The sequence below is a fragment of the Phragmites australis genome, chromosome 8 (assembly GCF_958298935.1).
Source record: "Phragmites australis chromosome 8, lpPhrAust1.1, whole genome shotgun sequence".
Lineage (NCBI taxonomy): Eukaryota > Viridiplantae > Streptophyta > Magnoliopsida > Poales > Poaceae > Phragmites > Phragmites australis.
In genome coordinates, this window is record NC_084928.1 from 7,130,661 (window position 1) to 7,149,807 (window position 19,147).

Here is a 19,147-nt window from a genome sequence, read left to right on the forward strand (position 1 = left end):
GAGTTTTACGCCTTTCTAAAACTTCTGATGGAAGGTTGCCAGACCCTTCGTATAAAACCTGCTTATTACTACGTTAGTCCTTTGTGTTTCAGTAGCTGTGATGTAAGTTTGCTAGCTGCTGTTGCTAATAGTTTATTGGATGTATCAGACTATGTGATATGCACGGTTTTTCTGAAATATAAAGCTGGGGTGTGAAAGTAGTCTTGGAAGAATGTGAGAGCAGCTATATTTTTGTAAAATCCCTGCCCTTTCCTTTAAGATAAAAATTGAAGCTGCGCATCTCCTCTTTTGAATTCTTGTTTCTTGGGGCAGGCTGGGCTTTACACTCTTCAATCCATATCCATGTTCAGAAAATACAAAGTTTGAACTTTATTGTTGAGAAAAGCCTGGAAAATCTTGTGTTGTAGCTACGTTCGCTTCAAACAGTATTGCAACTGGAGGCATGTGGGTCGTGATTGGGAATGTGATTAAGAGCCTAATACATGTACAAGATGCGTACTGGGTTAATTAGCTACTTCATGGAGTCATTAGTTGCTTATATCGGACAGAAACGCAGACCGGCGGCTGCACGCGTTCAAGAAATGAAGCCCAGTTACAACAAAGGCGCTCCATAGTACATCTTATACATATAAAATTTCTACACATCTTCTCAACAAATTTCTCCGGTGGCATATCTTATACATGCTACATATACATATAAAAAATAGCTATCGAGTAAAGCATGAGGCGTAAAATGAACGGGGGTTAGATCTTTGATGTTGCGTCTTTGATCTCCTCCAAGGTAATAGCCTGCCACAAGTATACAGGTTAGTGTAAAAAGATCACCCTTGAAAGATTTGTATTAAAGATATCAGTGATGCAGAAATTAGAGGACAACTGGAAAGTACTATGCGCTAACAATGTGAAAAAGGACATGCCTGGTCCTTTCCAGCAAAATCATTGTCGGGAGTAAGAAAAAGCATACAATGGCATTCCTTCCTGCAAAAGTGGACCACTCATTTAAGAAAAAATGCTTCTAGACAGCACATCAGTTTTCTAATGATTTTGCTTTTAAGGGAAGAGAACTAGAAATTACAAGTTGTCTACCAGAAATAAATATTTATCGATATATGGCAGGTTGGATTTTGCACTGAGCACTTTACCAAAGCAAATGCCTTCATAATCAGCACTAACGCTATGGGATTGGAACAGAGAGAAATAACAGGCCAAACAGTCATCCAGCATGGCAAGTGAAAACAGCCTCATCCTGTTTTGCAAGAGTACAGCGCTACAACTATAACTTTGAACATAAAATAGCCACTCCAATATTTTCTCTATGCACTACCATAGACAATAGTCAAAGTAAGTTCACAAACACACCTCTCGCGCATGGGAACGCATGGGCAGTTCCAAAATCCTTGTGCTGCCTCAGCAGCTTTGTCATCATAATGCCTAGTCAGATTTACATTATGAAGTTCAGGAAAAATAAGTATGTGCTGTATAAATAACGGAAAAGCAATTGAGAGGAAAAAAATACATAAGATAAATTACCTACAAGGGCATAGAGGAGCTCCGAGTTGATCCTTGTGATCAGCAAGTCCCTGCAAACATGTTATATTTTTTAGTCATAATGAAGAAGACACATTAAACATTCTCATTTATGCTTTATCATCAAGAAGGGTAGAACATGATGATTGCTCTGAGAAAGCCAGAGTAGAGGACTTGCACTCAACAAATACAGCAGCTGATAACTGACCAATTGTTATCATGGAATGACTTGAGTAATGCCAGGAGCTAGCTGCTGGCAGGATTGTTCAATCTAGTACATTCCCTTGTTTTTTTTTTCCTTGTTTGGTCTCTGATTTACCATGTGCTTTAGATATACGCTTGCTGATTTACAATGGTAATGTATCAATTATTCCTCAATTCCTAAGATGGCATTGAAGCTGATAACCTTAACCCTAACCTACAAAACAGACTCTGCACCAACCCATTAACTAGGTGTATCTTTTGGGTTGGGGGCAAGAAAAAAAGTTGTCCTCAACCTCGTGGCGCTCTTCACCACAACCAGTGTTGGCTTTGCACACATTTTAAAGACATTTTAAATGAGCACCTATTCCATTCAGCAATTTATGCTTCTCTTTTGTGAATAAATATAAAGTGTTAACTACAAATTTGGATGAATAAGCTGAGGCGTCTTGCGGTCATCTAAGTACAGATGAACTACCAAAAGGCAGAGGCAGTTTGACCGCTATCATCCACTGTTTAGACTCTCCTCTGCATGGTTACCATCCACAGGTTATAAATAGGGGAGCTGTAACCCCCTGTAGGATTATCAAGGAGCATCTAGAAGGAGGGTAGAATTAGTTCTCTCTGATTCTTAGCATGAAGTAGTTTCTGTTCTGCCCCAGAGCAAAGATCTAGTGGTATTTTTAGACATGGTTTAACCTAGTTGTAACTGCAGAGGATGTGTTTATTAGGTTTCTTAACATTCTGTCAATTCCTGAGCTTATGACATCAACACTGCAAGTAAGCATCCTCCAAGGCGGTGATGATCTCACCACTACATCATCTTCTCAACAGTGGTTGACACAACTGGTACCATAGTGGTTGTCACGTCCGAGGGGAAGTGACCTGATCGGGTATGAGTGGGAGGTCTCCGGCCGTTCTTTGGCCGGTCTGCACATGGTGGTGGTGGTGACGCCGAGGTGGCGTCGGTAACAGCAGGAAGACGAGAGACAGAGAGCAGGAAATGAGGAGTAGGCTGATAAATTTCTTAATTCCAAAAGGATGCGGACTGCTCTTTATATATAGAGCCCGGCCTTAACAATCTCAGCTAAATCTGAACCGAATCCGACTTTATCTATCTCTTTCCAATAACTAAACTGAATCTAACTCTTTTCAATCTTACCTAATCTGAATTACCCAACTTATCTCAATCTGGACTTGACTTCTAACTCTCCTTTATTTCTTTCCAAACTCATCTAAACCTAATATCTCCTCAATCTGCCGCCGCTGCCTCCTCTTCTTGTGTGTCCTTTCCTTTCTTCCTGCGGTACATGATCCCACACATAACAGTGGTGCTCACCATTACCATTTGAGCCTCATCACCATGCCCAGCCTCAAATAGGCTACAGCCATGGCTTATCATGACTCCTGAGGCAGTTGGTATATTGAGCACAGTATCTGGGATAAGTAGATCGCCTTTATTATCAGGCTCTGATCTTTACTTTAATTATTTTCTTGCTTGATTCCTATTACACAGCTATTGCCAACTATATATAGCCGGCTAACTAAAGAGTCCCAACCCTAATCCAACTAACTATTAATCCGAATCCAACTCTATCACCTAGCTGATTCTATTTCTAAACAAATCACTCAAATCCTAAAATACCAAACTTATCTCCTAATTAAAAGGTAACCTATCTCCTAGCTTGATCTCATGCTCTTTTGCCTATATCATGGTATGGAATTTTCTAGTCTTTTTATCCTTCCTTCACTTACATGCTGCATCACTAATAACCAATCCAGATATCCCTTACCAAAAAAGTGATCTAGACAACAGATGGTCACAATCCTTATCCCTGAAGGCCCCCAAGTCCCAATATGGATTGCCTGCTCCAGTAACAGAGGTACTGTCAAGTACAGTCTAATACATCATACACGGGCTAGTCAGGCGTTGGAGCACAGCAGTGCTAAGAGTGCAATGCTAAGTACAATGGGTTACAGACAGGCGTCACAACCAGGGATTCTAATTCCATGTTGTCAAGCTGTTCAACAAATTTGAATTTTTAATTTTTTATGTAGCTGGCTAACCACTAGGGGCCAACAATCAGCTTCCACTGAAACAAAACAACACCTAAAAAAAGAAGGAATTAAAGAGTAGGACCATTTGCAACACTTGATGCTCTCAGGCACAGGTAACCAACAAAAAAGATTGGTCTCAAGCACACCTCGTCAGGCCAAAAAACACAAAATCTCAGGCTATCTGTAGTCACCAATTTTGTCAGGCATGCTGCTCTTTGATCAGGCCTGCAACCAAACAGGTTGTTAAGGTCACACTGCCATCCAGCTTCAATCATCCGTCGCATCAAAAGAGGTGCTGCGAATATCCCTTTGCTAGAGGATCTTCCCAACTGATGTAAGTTTGGGGGCACAGACAGCTCGGCAACTACTTGAGCTCTCAACCCGTATAAAGCTGCTCTTGACACTGTTAATACCAGTGCACTAACAGGTGTCATCTAACAGCCGCAATAACAATAAGTTACAGCTATTTGACTTTAATTGGCATTGGGAACTTGATACTCCGTTCTGTTTGAGAAGAAGCAACTACTAAATCATTAACAACATATAGTAGGGTATCAAGCTCGACAATAAAAAACAAAAGCGTAAGTTTGATAAAATATCTTTGTTCTTGGATTTGTAAGGTTGACTATACTCTTTTCCCTTTCCTTGGGCATGCTAAGACCCGAAGCCTGCCTTCATCCTTGCTATCTATTCCTATTCCTACCCTACTGTCACGAACATGGGGCCATCTGTTTGGGCTATCAGGCTGGGTTTGGCCAACCGGCTGGAGGAGCATATTGCTACTTAAGAAGCCAAGCAAGAGCAGCATGAGAAATCAACGAACAAACAACGAAAGCACCGGCCTCCTCTTCTTCCCTGTGCTGTCCTCCCCCAAATCTAATTCTCTTCCCCCAATCCCCAGCATTCCAGTCTAGATTGCTATTCACAGTCTTTGCTTCCATCTCTCCCCAACTTGTATCCCAAATACCTGTATCGCCTCAGTCTAAACAGAAACTATGTATCCTTGTGCTGAGTTGCCAATATTACTCTAAACTTTGGTGTTAATCGGTGGGTGTGTTTGATGTTGGACCGTAACACCTACCTAGGAGGTGGGAGTCGAGGACTAGCGGATGGTACTGACCTTGATGACGACGGCGGTAACGGACTTGTCGGCGCAGAAGAAGGTGTCGGAGCGGCGGGCGTACTGCTCGGAGAATTTGCGCATGATCTCCACTGACTTGCCGTCGGAGGCATCCGCTCCTGCGGCTGGCCACACCAGATTCCATTCGGTTAATTTCGATTTCAGTCAGCGGAGGGAGGGAGGTGCAGTAGGAGCCTGGGGAAATTGGCGCACACGTACCTTGAGCTCGGACGGCACATCTGCGGGGACGTCCTCTGGGCGACGTCGATGATGGGCGGACGGGGAGCCCCCCGCTCCCGACGGTGGTGGCGATGGTGGATATCATCGCCGGCCGGTGCCCGCCCGCCGATGTACAGGAGGAGGAGGTGATCGTGGTGGTTGGGCGGAGGGGAACGGAGCGAGGAAAGGCGGAGAACGAATGATCCAAGCCGAAGAGATGGGGAGCAGAGAGAGGAGGGCCGAGTATTGAGGGGCTTGGAGAGCTCGCTGACAGCGTGTGATGGAGGAGAGAAGAGGTGGAGCGGCGGCGGCGGCTGCCTGTGGATAGAGGAGGAGTGCTGTGACAAATGGTCATGAAAATATCTAGGTCTGGCATCCGGCTCTAGCCCGGTTGGCTCGCAGGCGCGAGCGCCAGAGCTAACTAGTGTTCGAGCCCGAACGCTTTACAAGCATACATAAAATGGATGTGTATGAGCGGTTTCGTTTGATTATAGTTTTAAAGACGATTGTGAAAATAGATTTTACTGTTTAAAATAATATCGGTCTTCGAACCGCAAACAAATGAAGAACTAAAAAATAAGAACACACCTAAAAACTGCAGTCAATGCTTTAGGTTTATAGCACACACGTTTATATATTTTTTAAAAAAGTCTTAACATGAGTATTTTATTATATTCTTTTATTTTTTCATATTTAGACTTGCAACACTTATATATGTAACTAACTTTAATACGTGATAAAAATAGAGGAAGCATTTAATAAATAATTTATTTTTTCGTATACCTTTTAAACGTAGTTATGTAAGCAACTTTATGAAAAATCGTAAGCAATTAGAATGGATCTGTAGGCAATTTATCTATACCCTTATAAAAAGCACGAGTTATAGCAGAACCAAACAATCTACATCGTACATTACACACGATTCAACGGTACACAATTAAAGATTCTCCCCATCACCTATCCTTACCTCTGATCCCGATCCAAATAGCAACTACCCCGCTGAAATCTCTCTCCCACCCCACCCCATCCTCTTGTGGCATCGCTTGCGAGCTTTAGCCGCCGCCGCCGAGTTGCCATCGGGAACGCTAGGCCGTTGTCGCGTGGTAGGACGCCAGCCGCATGACTGGACGCCGTGGCCTCGGATCGACTTGACGCCAGCGGGCCGCCGCTGGCACACAGATGCGCCGCCGCCTTCCGGCCTAGCTGACATGTGGAGGAGGGCCTCTGATTGGAGGCGCGGCCTGGCATCATCAGGTGGTAGCGAGCGAAGGGCGCCGCAGGAGATCGGAGGGCGGGGTAGCCGGCCGCCTAAAGAGGAGGAAATCGCCTAAGGGTGGTGCAGCCGGATTTGGTGCGGCCATGGAGGGTCGCCACCTGCCGACCCACGCACCGCCGGTCTAGCAGGTGCACCACTGTCGTAGGGAGGCGCCGATGCGGGCCATGGTTGGCTCAGGGGTGGGCAGGCCACCGCTGCTGGCCGAGCGCAGCCGTAAGGGAGCGAGGTTGGGTGCCGCCTAAGGGTGGGTGCAGGCTGGCCTACCCGTTGTCGGCGTGTGCGCCGCCGACATGGAGAATGGCACGGCAGGCTCAGGTCGCCATGTTGGGCATACACCGAGGTCACCGAGAGGGCTGCTAGGTGATGGGCACCGCGTCGGGACAGGATGGCCGCGTTCCTTGGGCTAATGCAGAGCCGGTCGAAGGGGCTGGTCGCTCGGGTTGGTGCAATGCTTCGAAGGGGATGGCCATGCTGGTGCCGCCGGAGTGTGGGCATCAGCCGGCTCTTGGGGGCTGCCAGTGGGCATGCCACCGTCGCCACCTCACATCACGCCCGAAGGGCTGTCACGGTTATGGAGGCAGGTGCCGCCATTGGGCCGCTGTGCCTAGCTGACCGCCTTGGTCGGTGAAGACAATCGTGGTGAGGACAGGGAGGATGCCGATGACGCTGATGGATGACAAGGTCAGGAAGGTAAGATGTAGTCAAGCGATGACGAAATCAACGATTCGTACCCTATGCATCTTGTTCTTCTCCTTCGTGTGGTCTCTATGGTGTCTGGATACGTCGACCTTCGCGTCTCTGTTCGTCCTCGGTTGGCACTTAGGTTGATTCCTTTATCAGAGTGCAAACTTTATCTGTTGTCATGACTGTTGATGCTGAGCAGTCAGCCTAAATGGGATCCTAATAGATGTTTAAAAAACCTGAATGGGGATCCTAAATCCGTAGGCTCCAGGGGAGGCTGGCTCAAGGGTTAGGAAATTAATACCTTATTATGCTTTTAGCTATCGCAGTTGTTCCTCCATAGCAAGATGAATCTTCATTACGCCTGCTCATTCATTGAGGCCGTATGAATTTGCTTTAATATCTTTAATGGTTGAGTCATGAAAATCTTCTCAGATCCTTGGGGTACATTTTCGTTGTAGGTGAAATTAATTTTTCCTTCACCAATATGGTGATGTGGTGATTAACGCATCGTCGTACACTCTTATCTAGGTCAAGCAACTATCTCCTAGATAGGTCAAGCTTAACACACTGTCATACATTTCTATATAGGTCAACCTACTGTCTTTGTACTCTCGACTGAAGAAATTGGTTGATTATTAGGATGAAGTCTAAGCCAAATAGGAGCATACAGAAGGTAGGGAAAGGAAATCATGTCCAAGGAGGAGAGCAAATCTGGGTTCTTGTTGCATGGGGGGGGGGGGGAGTTTTGCTGAGCACACTTTCAATAAGACTTGGGTGCAAACTAAAGCAAATGTTCAATACGAAGCAGCAAAGCAATACTCCCAAAGGTCTCATCCCCCCCTCACATTTGCAACTGTAATTTTGATCGTCTCTCCATACTCATTGTATGATGGCTACTGACCATTCAAACTTGCAGCTAAAAGAAGGCCTGAAGCATGTGAATTGCACTCGAACCTCTACCGGTTTAGTGACCAAACTGGTTGCTATTATTGTATTTCAAGTGCCTTTTCTGTACCTTGGTATGTTCTATTCCCTATTACCCATCTTGTGGTCAATCTTGTAGTCTATATGGCATTGAATTAGTGCTACAATACAAAATATGTGTGGTGATAAACTTTCACTATTGGCATTTTCCCACTTCCAAAATATGCGACATATTTATTGCCGTTGTCATGTGCAGGGCTTGTAGATGGTGGAGTGGAAGTCAAGCAAGCACCAGCAAGCCCTGTACCCAAGCTAATTGAACCCTCCCTTCCACCTGTAAAGATACCTAGTCCTGAATCAAGTAAAGAGAACAACGGTGTCATGTGGATATCATCACCTGATTGGCTTGAAGATCCTCAAAGATTGTTTCAGTACTCTTAACAGTTTTGGCCCTCCCTGTGTTTCAGAATCAGGATTTGACATCTATAGCAAGAGATAGGTCATACATGAGCTCAGACAGCATCTCAAGAAACGTGATGAGAAGATCATGGAGATGCAAGCTCAGATTGTAGATCTTAAGAGCTCTCTTAACATTCAGGTGACACAGCCCACCAATCTACAGTCTCAGCTGGATGCTACCAATCGAGGTCTGTTTGAATCCAAGCGAGAGATTCAACATCTAAGGAAGATCATTGCAGATCATTATGTTGCGGAAGCACTCTCTCACGAGAAACCTTTGCAAGCTAGACATTGGTAGTTAGATCAATGGCTATGCTGATGGTAGTGTTGATGATCCTGAGTTGCATTATCTTGGTATCGAGAAGAGGAAGGGAGATATAGAGAGGGTGGAGATGCTCAAGAAAGAGGTTGGTGAAATGGAGGTTATCGAAGGAAAGGACTTTGTGCTTCAGAGTTAGAAGAATGAATCTATGCATAATGTCTATTTAGAAGAATTAATCTATGCATAATGTTGTTGTGAGCGGAAGGGGAAGTCCTGCTCCAAAGATTGTAGGAAAAGCTCTTGGCAATCGGCACACATGCCAAACACCGTGCTAGGATCTTTTGTCACGTCCCAAATTCCATAATCGCGTGATTAAGCTTAACCATGCGTCATTAGCGTAATAATTAAATTTGAGGGAAAATATTTTGGCATACTAGAGTACTTCGTTCTGAGTCAATTGGAGGAGAGAAAGAAATTCGAGAGAGAGAAAAATTGAATTCACAGTTAAAACGGGCATCCTCTCTCTTCCACGTGGGCCTCATATGTGCCCCACCACCCACCACACATAATGGGCAGCCCCCACCTGCTCTCTCTCTCCTCCTCACTCCTCATCTGCTCCCACCGTGCTCCCCACTGGCCAAAGAAGCAAAGGAGCAGCCCCCTCTCCCTCTCTCTCAAGCACTCTCTCCTTCTCCCTCAAAATCCCACCTAAAGAGAAGGAATCAAGGTGTGCATGTGATGTCTACGCGATCACTAGCTTGTAAGTTATCCATCCCTTCAATTTATTTTCGTTTTTCCGGAGGATTCGAGCTAATTTTGGTATCTTTTGTAGTTTAGGGTTGAAACGTGAGGAACACCGGATTTCTTCATCTCCCGAGTGTTTCACTCTGTTTCCTTCATCACCCGGCGGTCACTAACCTCCATAAGCACCGTGGGTAAGTCTCTTAGGCTCCCCATGGCATGAATTCGTAGTTTGTTTGATCGATTTTATGATACAACAAAGTTCATGAGTTCTTGATGCTTTGGACCAAAATGAAGATTAGATGAGATTTGAGTTAGGAATCGAGTTGCTGGGTTGATGAGTGAGTTTTAGACCCCATAAACTACCTCAAACATGTTCCCCTTTGGATTGGAGAGGTTAGCAAGTCGATTTGGCAAAGTTTTTCCCTTTTTCAGAGAAATTTTGGACAGTCCTGATTCTCTGCAGAAATTCGCGAATATTACACAAAAATGCGGATTATACGCAGGAATTCGTGGATAATCCGCAATTACTGTTCATCAAGTGGTTTGCGGCTTGTAAAATTTATAATAAATTTTTCATAGTTCCAAAAATTATGAAACTAACTTTGTTGGTTTCATAATAACCTCCTCTACCTATTAAAAATGTTCCCAACCATGAAATAGTTAATTAACTTTCTAGGATAAATTAATTATGTTAAGACTTCATTAATTCACTGTTAATTCTTTACAAGTCCAAAATGAGTGAATCTAATTTTGCTAGTCTTCTTATGACTTGTGCTAACTAGGAAAAGATGTTCATGCAATTTAAAGTATATTTTCATGATTTTCTTCATATGCATATTGTGGCATGCATTGTTGCACTTCACATACTCATCATTGCACACGCTCTCCCTTTTAGTGAGCGAAAAACTAGCACGTGGCCCGACCGTGGTTAAGGGCGACGCTAACCTTCCGGAGTTCTATGAGTGTTGTGCGGAGAGTATTAGACAACCCCTGAGCAGCAGGGCAAGCAACTAAGCATTTTGCACCTTTTGTTCAAATGAATGGAGTCTAAAAATTGATAAATTATGCTTATATATGTTTGCATATGTTTCGAGTCGATGTCGAACAAATGGGTAGAACCTATGTTGTTTGCATGATTCATCTACCTTGAATTATTGTTCATCCATATCCTTGTAGCCATAGTCACATGGTTGATGTCTAAGAGTCGTTTGATATGCTTAGCAATGCTTAAGTCATCGGTAGAAGTCGAACGACGGTGTCACCGTTGTTCGCGAGCCTAGGGCTTACTACTTGGTTCACAAATACTTGATGATGATGAGACAGTTGGATGAGCAGTGAGAATGAGGCGAGATGTGAGAGGAGCTAGGGGTGTTATCTTCTCCAAAGGGAAGTCCTGGGGGCAGACCGGGAGAGAAAATCGGACACCATAGACCGCTTGCATCGTTTAAGCACTGATCATCGGTGTAGTCAGCTTTAGCATTTACCTTAATCACTACATGCCGATCTAAAGGTAAGGCGAGCCGATTACCTCTATAGCTGTGATCATTTGGGTGTGAATATTGACGGTGTGAGCGGGTGGGCTTGTAAGAGGTGCTAGTTTGCTCCGGAAGTAGTTCTAGTACCTCCGCGCCGAGTGATGCATGATCCAAATGGTTGGGGTTTATTGGGAAAGGTTGACATGAGTACTCCTTGTATGGACCTGTGTGATCATGCAAGCCGTATGGTCCTCGAGTTGTGTGGGTCCAGGAGTATCCCTTGCAGGGTGTAAAAACATTTCAAAATTTCACGCTCTCGGTCATGAGCATGCTTCTGTACATCTGCATCGGTCGTAGAGTTTTCACTTGTGGTTGATGTTTGGATATGTGGGAGATAGCTGAGTTGGTCTTTGTTACATATATGTTCAATGGTTCCAGTTATTTATGTTCAGTTAGTTATGGCCAGGTAGAATTATGTTGTTGTTGGTTAAGTTAGTTGCTCACATCTATGTGTTTAGGTTTCTTACCGTTTATGTTTAACTTAACCATGTGGCTTTTCCTTACTAATAGCTCAATGCATAATCCTTAGAGTCTGCTCTCTATGGTTTAAGTCTTGCAAGTACTTTCGTACTCATGCCTGCGTTTTCAGGTGCTGACGATGAGGAAGAGTCGGTGTTTGGCTATTTCGTGCCTGCCGATCAGGGTGGCGGGCAAGAGTAGTTTATCCTACTCTCGGAGGTTGTGCTTTTGTGATAGAGCCTAAGGGCATATGGCTCCATCCTCCTTTTGTTGTATAGCTTTTAATCTTTCGCTACTTAGTTTCTTTTGTTGGTTAGGAGTTGAGCAGGTTTTAGTCTTCTCCTAGCTCTTTTTTGCTGTAAATTGTAATAACTTGTTGCATGCTTAAGAACTTGTAATATAACTTTAATTATTTTGCTCTTTATTAAGCTAAGTTGTGATGCTAAATGTTAGAAGGCGTGTGTTCCGATCTTGGGCATAAAATATATGCTGGGACTACCGAGATGGTATTCTAGTTAATCATCGAGGTTGTGATTATGTTTAATAATCCTCCTGATGATTAATTAGAATACTGTTTGGACAGTTTTCCACAGCGTGGCATCAGAGCTTGGTTTAATGAAGTAGTCTAAACAATGCTTAGGACATGTATTAGTAAAGTGTCAAATCCACTAAGTAACCCACTAAAGTTTTTTTTATGCCTCTCCATGCTAATATGTATAAACTTACTATACTATGTCCCTAAGTATAATGCATTCGGAAAAGAAATGTAAAGATAAGGATCGAGCATACTTTCATGTTCCATTTTCATCTTGCACCGTACACTTGAGCATGCATTTTTTTCTGTTAGAATTTAAGTCTAAATTTTTTGATAATCTGTGTACACTTCGCACATTTTTGTGGATCCTCTGCAAAAGTGTGGAGACTCCGGAAATTTTTGCGGACATTCTGCATTTCTGCGGACACTTCGCAAGTTTTTGCGTACTCTCCGCACATTTGAGCGTGCATTTTTTTTGCTGATGTGCCTTAGTGTGCGTCACTTGGAATTGGTGTCCCGCTAACGCTAGTATGCTATGTCAGAGTTTGACCGTTATTTTTTATTCGTCTTAGCACTAAAATAGGATGAGAACCCGCGGATGTTTGGGTGAGCTTCCTGAGGCCTCGAATGAGAATAACCCTCCACTGCCTCCACCGCCGAGCATGGCCGATGTGCTCATGCAAATTGAGCAGAACCATCAGGCTCAGACGACGCTTCTTGAGGCTCTCGTGCATAGCACGGCCCCTCATGGAGGAGGTGGGGCCGGGCGCCGAGATGACTTCTCTGATTTTCTATAGACTTAGCCGCCCACATTCTCGCAGGCTGAGGATCCTCTAGATGCAGACCACTGGCTCCGAACTATCAAGCAGAAGCTCGCTCTTCTTTGATGCGAGGACCATGAAAGGGAGTTCTTCGCCGCCCATCAACTTCAGGGTGCGGCGGGCGCGGGGTGGTCCAACTTCTTGGCCATGCACCCCGCCAAACTATGATGGAGTACATGCAAGTGTTCAATCACCTTGCACAGTATGCTCTGAAAGTGCATCTAGGCCCCTAAGTGGGTTTTGGTGATAATGACAAAATAATTAAAGAACTAATGAGTTTATGAGTTATGGACAGGTATTAGTTCCATCAAGTGAAAAATGTGACGCGTTGTGAACCCCCAAAAAATGGATAAAGGAAAACGGCTTGGCTCCTATGCTTTTTAAATTATTTTATGCTTTATATTTGAGTTTAGGATGCCGTACTATAAAGGGGGACATGAAATCTCTTTGTTGTATAGAGACAGTGCTCAAAAGTCCAAACAAACCCATGAGAGTCTTAGAAAGTTAGCCCTAAAACCTTTGTTTCAGAAAAATGCGGAAGGTCCGCACTTTTCTGCAGAGTATCCACACTTGTGCGGAAGGTCCGCACTTTTGTGCGGAGGTCCGCAGTCCGCACTTTAGTGTGTTCACGGCTAACTGCGGAAGGTCCGCACTTTTCTACGGAGGATCCACATAAGTGCGGAGGTTCCGAACTTGTGCGGAGGGTCCGCACTTTTCAGAGCATAACGGCTAGTTTTTGAGTGTGGAGTATAAAAACCCCACACCCTTCAATACAACAGCACCTGAGCCCTTTATTTCCGACCAGCTTTGAGACAAAAGGCTTCTAGCACATTAAAAGCTCCTTTCCACTCCCCTTTTGTGATTCTTGTTTAGATCTTTGCTAGGGTTGAGTGAATTTAAGCAAGAGTGCTAGTGAAGTACAAAGCCACCTTTTGAGCACTCGTTTCTTCGTCAAGCCGATGATTTCAAGTTCTTTACTCTTGGTGACCTAGATGGCAAGGCATTGCCCGTTGAGCTCCCAAGTTTGTGGTGAGCCTCGGGACGTTTGTATCACCCCGACAAGTTAAGTAAGAAACCCGGAGCTCGATCTTTGTGGTCGCTTTGGTGAGGATAGGATTAGAAAAAAACCCAGCTCTTTGTGAGCTCCTCAACGGAGACGTATGCACTTCTTTGTGGAGTGGCCGAACTCCGGTAAACAAATTCTTGTGTCAACTTTGTTCAATTTCTAGCATTTGTTTATAATCTTTCGTTTGAATAGAATTCTAGGGTTTAAACCCGATCTATCTCGTTGCAAAGTTTGAGCTGCAGGTATTTGGTCTTATAGGGTGTTATACATCTACTGATGCTTGGTAACCCATAAACTTGTCACTCCTTATCTCAGATTTTGCTCCAGTTCAAACTTTCTCAAAAGTCTAGAGTATCTGCACTTATCTTCGGAACCTCCGGACAAGTGCGGAGGTTCTGGATAAAAGTGCGGAAGGTCCGAACTTTTTTTAATCCATCGTTTTAAGTTTGCAGAATTTTTAGATTTCGCCTATTCACCCCCTCGATGCGACATTTCAATTGGTATCAGAGTCTAACCTCCTACAAGGCTTCACCGTTTGGAGGAAATCAATATGTTAACATCCGGAAGCCAGAGGGGTCTAAAAGATGATCCGTTGAAGAACGACGATGGTAGTGGTAAGGGAAAGGGAAGTGAAGTTTCTTTTAATTATGATCGTTTAAATTCTTCAAGTAATTACATCTCCGTGTCATCCGGCCGTGCACCATTCTTTGATGGTACACATTATGCCGCTTGGAGGCACAAAATGAAAATGTATTTAATATCTCTTCATCCAAGTATTTGGAAGATCGTTTGCACAGGTTATGACTTGCTGGATGAAGATCAAGAGCTCACTTCAAATGAAGAGCAAAATATGCACCGCAATGCTCAAGCTACAAGTGTCTTGCTTAGTGCCTTGGGTCCGGAGGAGTTCAACAAAGTAAATGGACTTGAGGAAGCTAAGCAAATTTGGGACACTCTCCAAGTTGCACATGAAGGCACTACAAGTGTGAGAGAGTCCAAGATAGAGCTACTTGAAGGCAAGCTAGGAAGATTCGTCATGGAAGATCATGAAACTCCCCAAGCCATGTATGATCGGATGATGGTGCTAGTAAATAAGCTAAGAGGGCTTGGGAGTGAAGACATTGATAATCACAAAGTGGTGAAAAGATTGCTTAGAGCTTTTGCTCCTAGAAATCTCACTTTGGTGACACTTCTCTGAGAGAGAAGAGACTACAAAAGGCTCACACCAAGCGATGTGCTTGGAAGGATACTTGCCTATGAGCTCATAGAAGAAGAAGCTAATAAAGTGAAGATTAATGCCAAGCAAAGCTCAACCTCCAAGAACAAGGAGGTTGCATTCAAGGTAAGCAAAGGCAAACAAGTTCAAGAATCAAGCACAAGTGAAGAAGAAAGCTCCGATGATGAAGAGATGGCTTTCTTTGCGAAGAGATTCAAGAAATTCATGAGGAAGAGTGGCTATGCCAAATACAAGAGAGACATGCTCAAGAAGAGAACATCTAAGACGGCATGCTATGAATGTGGCGAAATTGACCATTTCATAGCCGATTGTCCCAACAAGAAGAAGGGAAACGACAAGGAAGAACATAAGAGCAAGCCATTCAAGAAGGTTAAATACAAGACCCACAAGAAGAAATATTCAAGTCAAGCACACATTGGAGAGGAGTGGGATTCCAATTCTGACTCCGATTCTGATGATGAAGGGGTTGCCATCATCGCCATCCGCGAGCCTACGCAAAGAAAATCATTTTTAATGAGTGATGATGATGATGACTTCCCCAAGTGCTTCATGGCTAAAGGCCGCAAGGTAAAAATATAATCCAAGCTCCTAGATAGTGATAGTGAATATGATAGTGATTGTGATAGCTTGTTTAAGGGTTTGAACAAAAATATCATGGCTAAGATAAAAGAGCTAATGGATACAATAGATAGTCATGAGGAGACCCTTGAGAGACAAGAGGACTTGCTTATCCTTGAAAAGGAGAGAAACCTTGAACTCGAGTAGCTCTTTGCTAAAGAGAAAGAGAAAGTTGAGAAATTATCCAATGATTGTGATTTGGCCAATTTCTCAATTGCTTGTCTTAAGAGTAACAATTCTATGCTTCAAGAGAAATTATCATGTTTGGATAAAAATTATAAAACTCTTGAAATGCAAATTGATACCCTTAAGAGTAGCTCATCCAACTCTAATGAAGCAAACTTGCTATCTAGTGCATCTACTAGCAATGGATGCTCTCGTTGTTTTAATGTTGATATAAATGCTTGTACCACTAATGTTGAATCTTTGCAAGCATTACAAAAAGAGAATGAGAGGCTAAATGCCTTGGTCAAGTATGGATGCATCAAAACGTATAAATCAAAAGATTCACTCTACAAGACCATTCAAGCTAAAGACAACAAGCTAAAGATAGTGCTTGGATTTGACCAATACACGAGCAAGCCAAATGGTCGTGTGATGATGAATGGAGTGGAATGCCTCAAGTTTGTCAAGGGAGGCAAGCAAGATGGTCACACGGCTCAAGCAAAATAACCAAAGGCTCATGCTCCTCAATCCACATTTTATACCTCTTATATGCTCAAGAGAAACCACCGTGGTAAAGTGGTTGCTCTTTATGTTGGTCCCCGCATAAAAGATAGAGTTGTCAAAATGAATGTGTGGGTACCAAAGGTGCTTGTGACTAATGCTAAAGGACCCAAACAAATTTGGGTACCTAAAATAAAGGTATAACTTTGTTTTGTAGGCATACTCCTCCGGTGGATCAAGTTGGGTTATTGATAGTGGATGTACAAATCACATGACCGGAGAAAAGAGTATGTTTTCATCTTTTGAAGAAGATGGAGGACCTCATGAAAACATCGTCTTTGGCAATGACGGAAAAGGAGAGGTAATAGGCTTTGGTAAAATTGCCATTTCAAATGATCACTCTATTTCAAATGTTTTGTTAGTCAATTCTCTTAATTATAATTTGTTATCCGTATCACAATTATGTGAAATGAGTTATAATTGTCTTTTTACTAATGAGGGTGTGATCGTCTCTAGAAGGGAAGACACCTCAATAGCTTTCACCAGTAAGTTGAAAGGTAAACTTTATCTTGTTGATTTTTCAACGGATGAAGTGAAGCCTAAAACTTGCGTGATTGCTAAGTCTAGCATGGGTTGGCTATGGCATCGCCGACTAGCCCATGTTGGCATGCGGAATTTTTCTAACTTTAAAAGGACGAGCACATCCTAGGACTAACAAATGTTTCTTTTGAGAAAAATAGAGTTTGTAGTGCTTGTCAAGCGGGAAAACAAGTTGGAGCACCTCATCCCGCCAAGAACATGATGACAACTATAAGGCCGTTGGAGCTTCTTCACATGGACTTATTTGGGCCAATCGCCTACATAAGTATTGGCGGTAATAAATATGGTTTGGTTATTGTTGATGACTATTCTCGTTTCACTTGGGTATTCTTTTTGCATAACAAGAGTGAAACACAAGCCATGATCAAGAAATTTGTAAGAAGAGCCCAAAATGAGTTTGAAGTAAAGATCAAACGGGTGATAAGCGACAACGGAAGCAAGTTCAAGAACATACAAGTTGAAGATTTTCTTGATGAAGAAGCAATCAAGCACGAATTCTCGGCACCCTACTCCCCTCAACAAAATGGGGTTGTCGAGAGGAAGAATAGGACTCTAATAGAGTCGGCAAGGACTATGCTTGATGAGTACAAGATCTCAGACCAATTTTGGGCGGAAGCAATCAACACCGCTTGTCATGGCATCAATCGATTATATCTCCATAAGACCTTGAAAAAGACTGCCTATGAGCTCCTAACCGGTAACAAACCGAATGTTTCATACTTTAAAGTCTTTGGTAGCAAATGCTTTATTTTGAATAAGAAAGCAAAGAGTTCTAAATTTTCTCCTAAAATAGATGAAAGTTTTATGCTTGGTTATGGATCAAATACCTACGCCTATCGTGTTTCAAAACCACCGGTTGTGTTAAAATAGCGAGAGACGTGACATTTGATGAATCTAACGGCTCTCAAGTAGAGCAAATTGATCTAAATATTGTAGGTAACGAAGAACCTCCTTGTGAAGCAATAAAAATGCTAGCTCTTGGAGAAGTTAAACCCAAGGAAGCTCAAGATCAAAAGGTAGTTGAAAAGGAAGGTGAAAATTCCTCAGCTGCTGGCCAAAGTGCGGAGGATCCGAACAATTATGCGGAGGGTCCGGACATGTGCGGATAGTCCGGAGGATCCGCACTTCGCCAGAAAAACTTGAAGGGTCCTACACATGTACAAGATAAAGTCCAAACTCAAGGTGGAGATCAAGCATTTGATAAAGATGCTATTCAAGGACAACATCATGGAAACAACAGCTAATCCATCTATGATGATGAAGATGAAGGACCCATTCAAGATCACACCCAATTGCCCCACCCACGAGTTCACCAAAGCATCCAAAGAGATCACCCCGTCGATAATATTCTTGGTGATACACAAAAGGGGGTAACTACTCATTCTAGAATTGCAAATTTTTGTGAATATTACTCCTTTGTTTCCTCTTTGGAACCTTTGAAGGTAGAAGATGCTCTTGGAGATTCAGATTGGGTGATGGCCATGCAAGAGGAGTTAAACAATTTCAAAAGGAATGAAGTCTGGTCATTAGTGGAAAGACCGAAACAAAATGTAATTGGCACAAAATGGGTCTTCCGCAACAAACAAGACGAGAACGGGATCGTGACAAGAAACAAGGCAAGGTTGGTTGCTCAAGGATTCACGCAAATAGAAGGTTTGGATTTTGGTGAGACTTATGCTCTCGTAGCTAGGCTTGAGTCAATTTGCATATTGTTAGCCTATGCTACTCACCATGATTTCAAGTTATACCAAAAGGACGTGAAGAGCATTTCTTAAGGGACCAATTGCCGAATTGGTGTATATGGAGCAACCACCCGATTTTGAAGATCCCAAGTATCCTCAACATGTCTATAAACTCTATAAGACGCTCTATGGGCTTAAGCAAGTACCAAGGGCATGGTATGAATGACTTAGGGATTTTCTTATTAAAAAGGGCTTTGAAATAGGCAAAGCCGATTCTACTCTCTTTACAAAGAATGTTGATAATGATTTATTTGTTTGCCAAATATATGTCGATGACATTATATTTGGTTCTACTAATCAACTCTTTTATGAAGATTTTAGTAGGATCATGACCAAAAGGTTCGAGATGTCTATGATGGGGGAATTGAAATTCTTCCTCGGATTTCAAATTAAA

At 43.1% G+C, this 19,147-nt stretch overlaps 1 protein-coding gene and 1 pseudogene across 1 annotated transcript; one reads left to right on the forward strand and one right to left on the reverse strand.

The window, feature by feature from the left end:
* Positions 1-573: 573 nt before the first annotated feature.
* Positions 574-5,518, reverse strand: LOC133926479 (ferredoxin-thioredoxin reductase catalytic chain, chloroplastic). The gene is made up of 6 exons (XM_062372446.1): positions 5,126-5,518; positions 4,907-5,031; positions 1,531-1,580; positions 1,360-1,431; positions 918-978; positions 574-789 (listed from the first exon to the last, which is right to left on the reverse strand). Exons 1-6 carry the CDS (start codon positions 5,499-5,501, stop codon positions 745-747), a joined length of 729 nt encoding a protein of 242 aa, XP_062228430.1. The 5' UTR covers positions 5,502-5,518; the 3' UTR covers positions 574-744.
* Positions 5,519-6,130: 612 nt separating this feature from the next.
* LOC133925814 (uncharacterized) lies at positions 6,131-9,071 on the forward strand (annotated as a pseudogene).
* Positions 9,072-19,147: the final 10,076 nt, after the last annotated feature.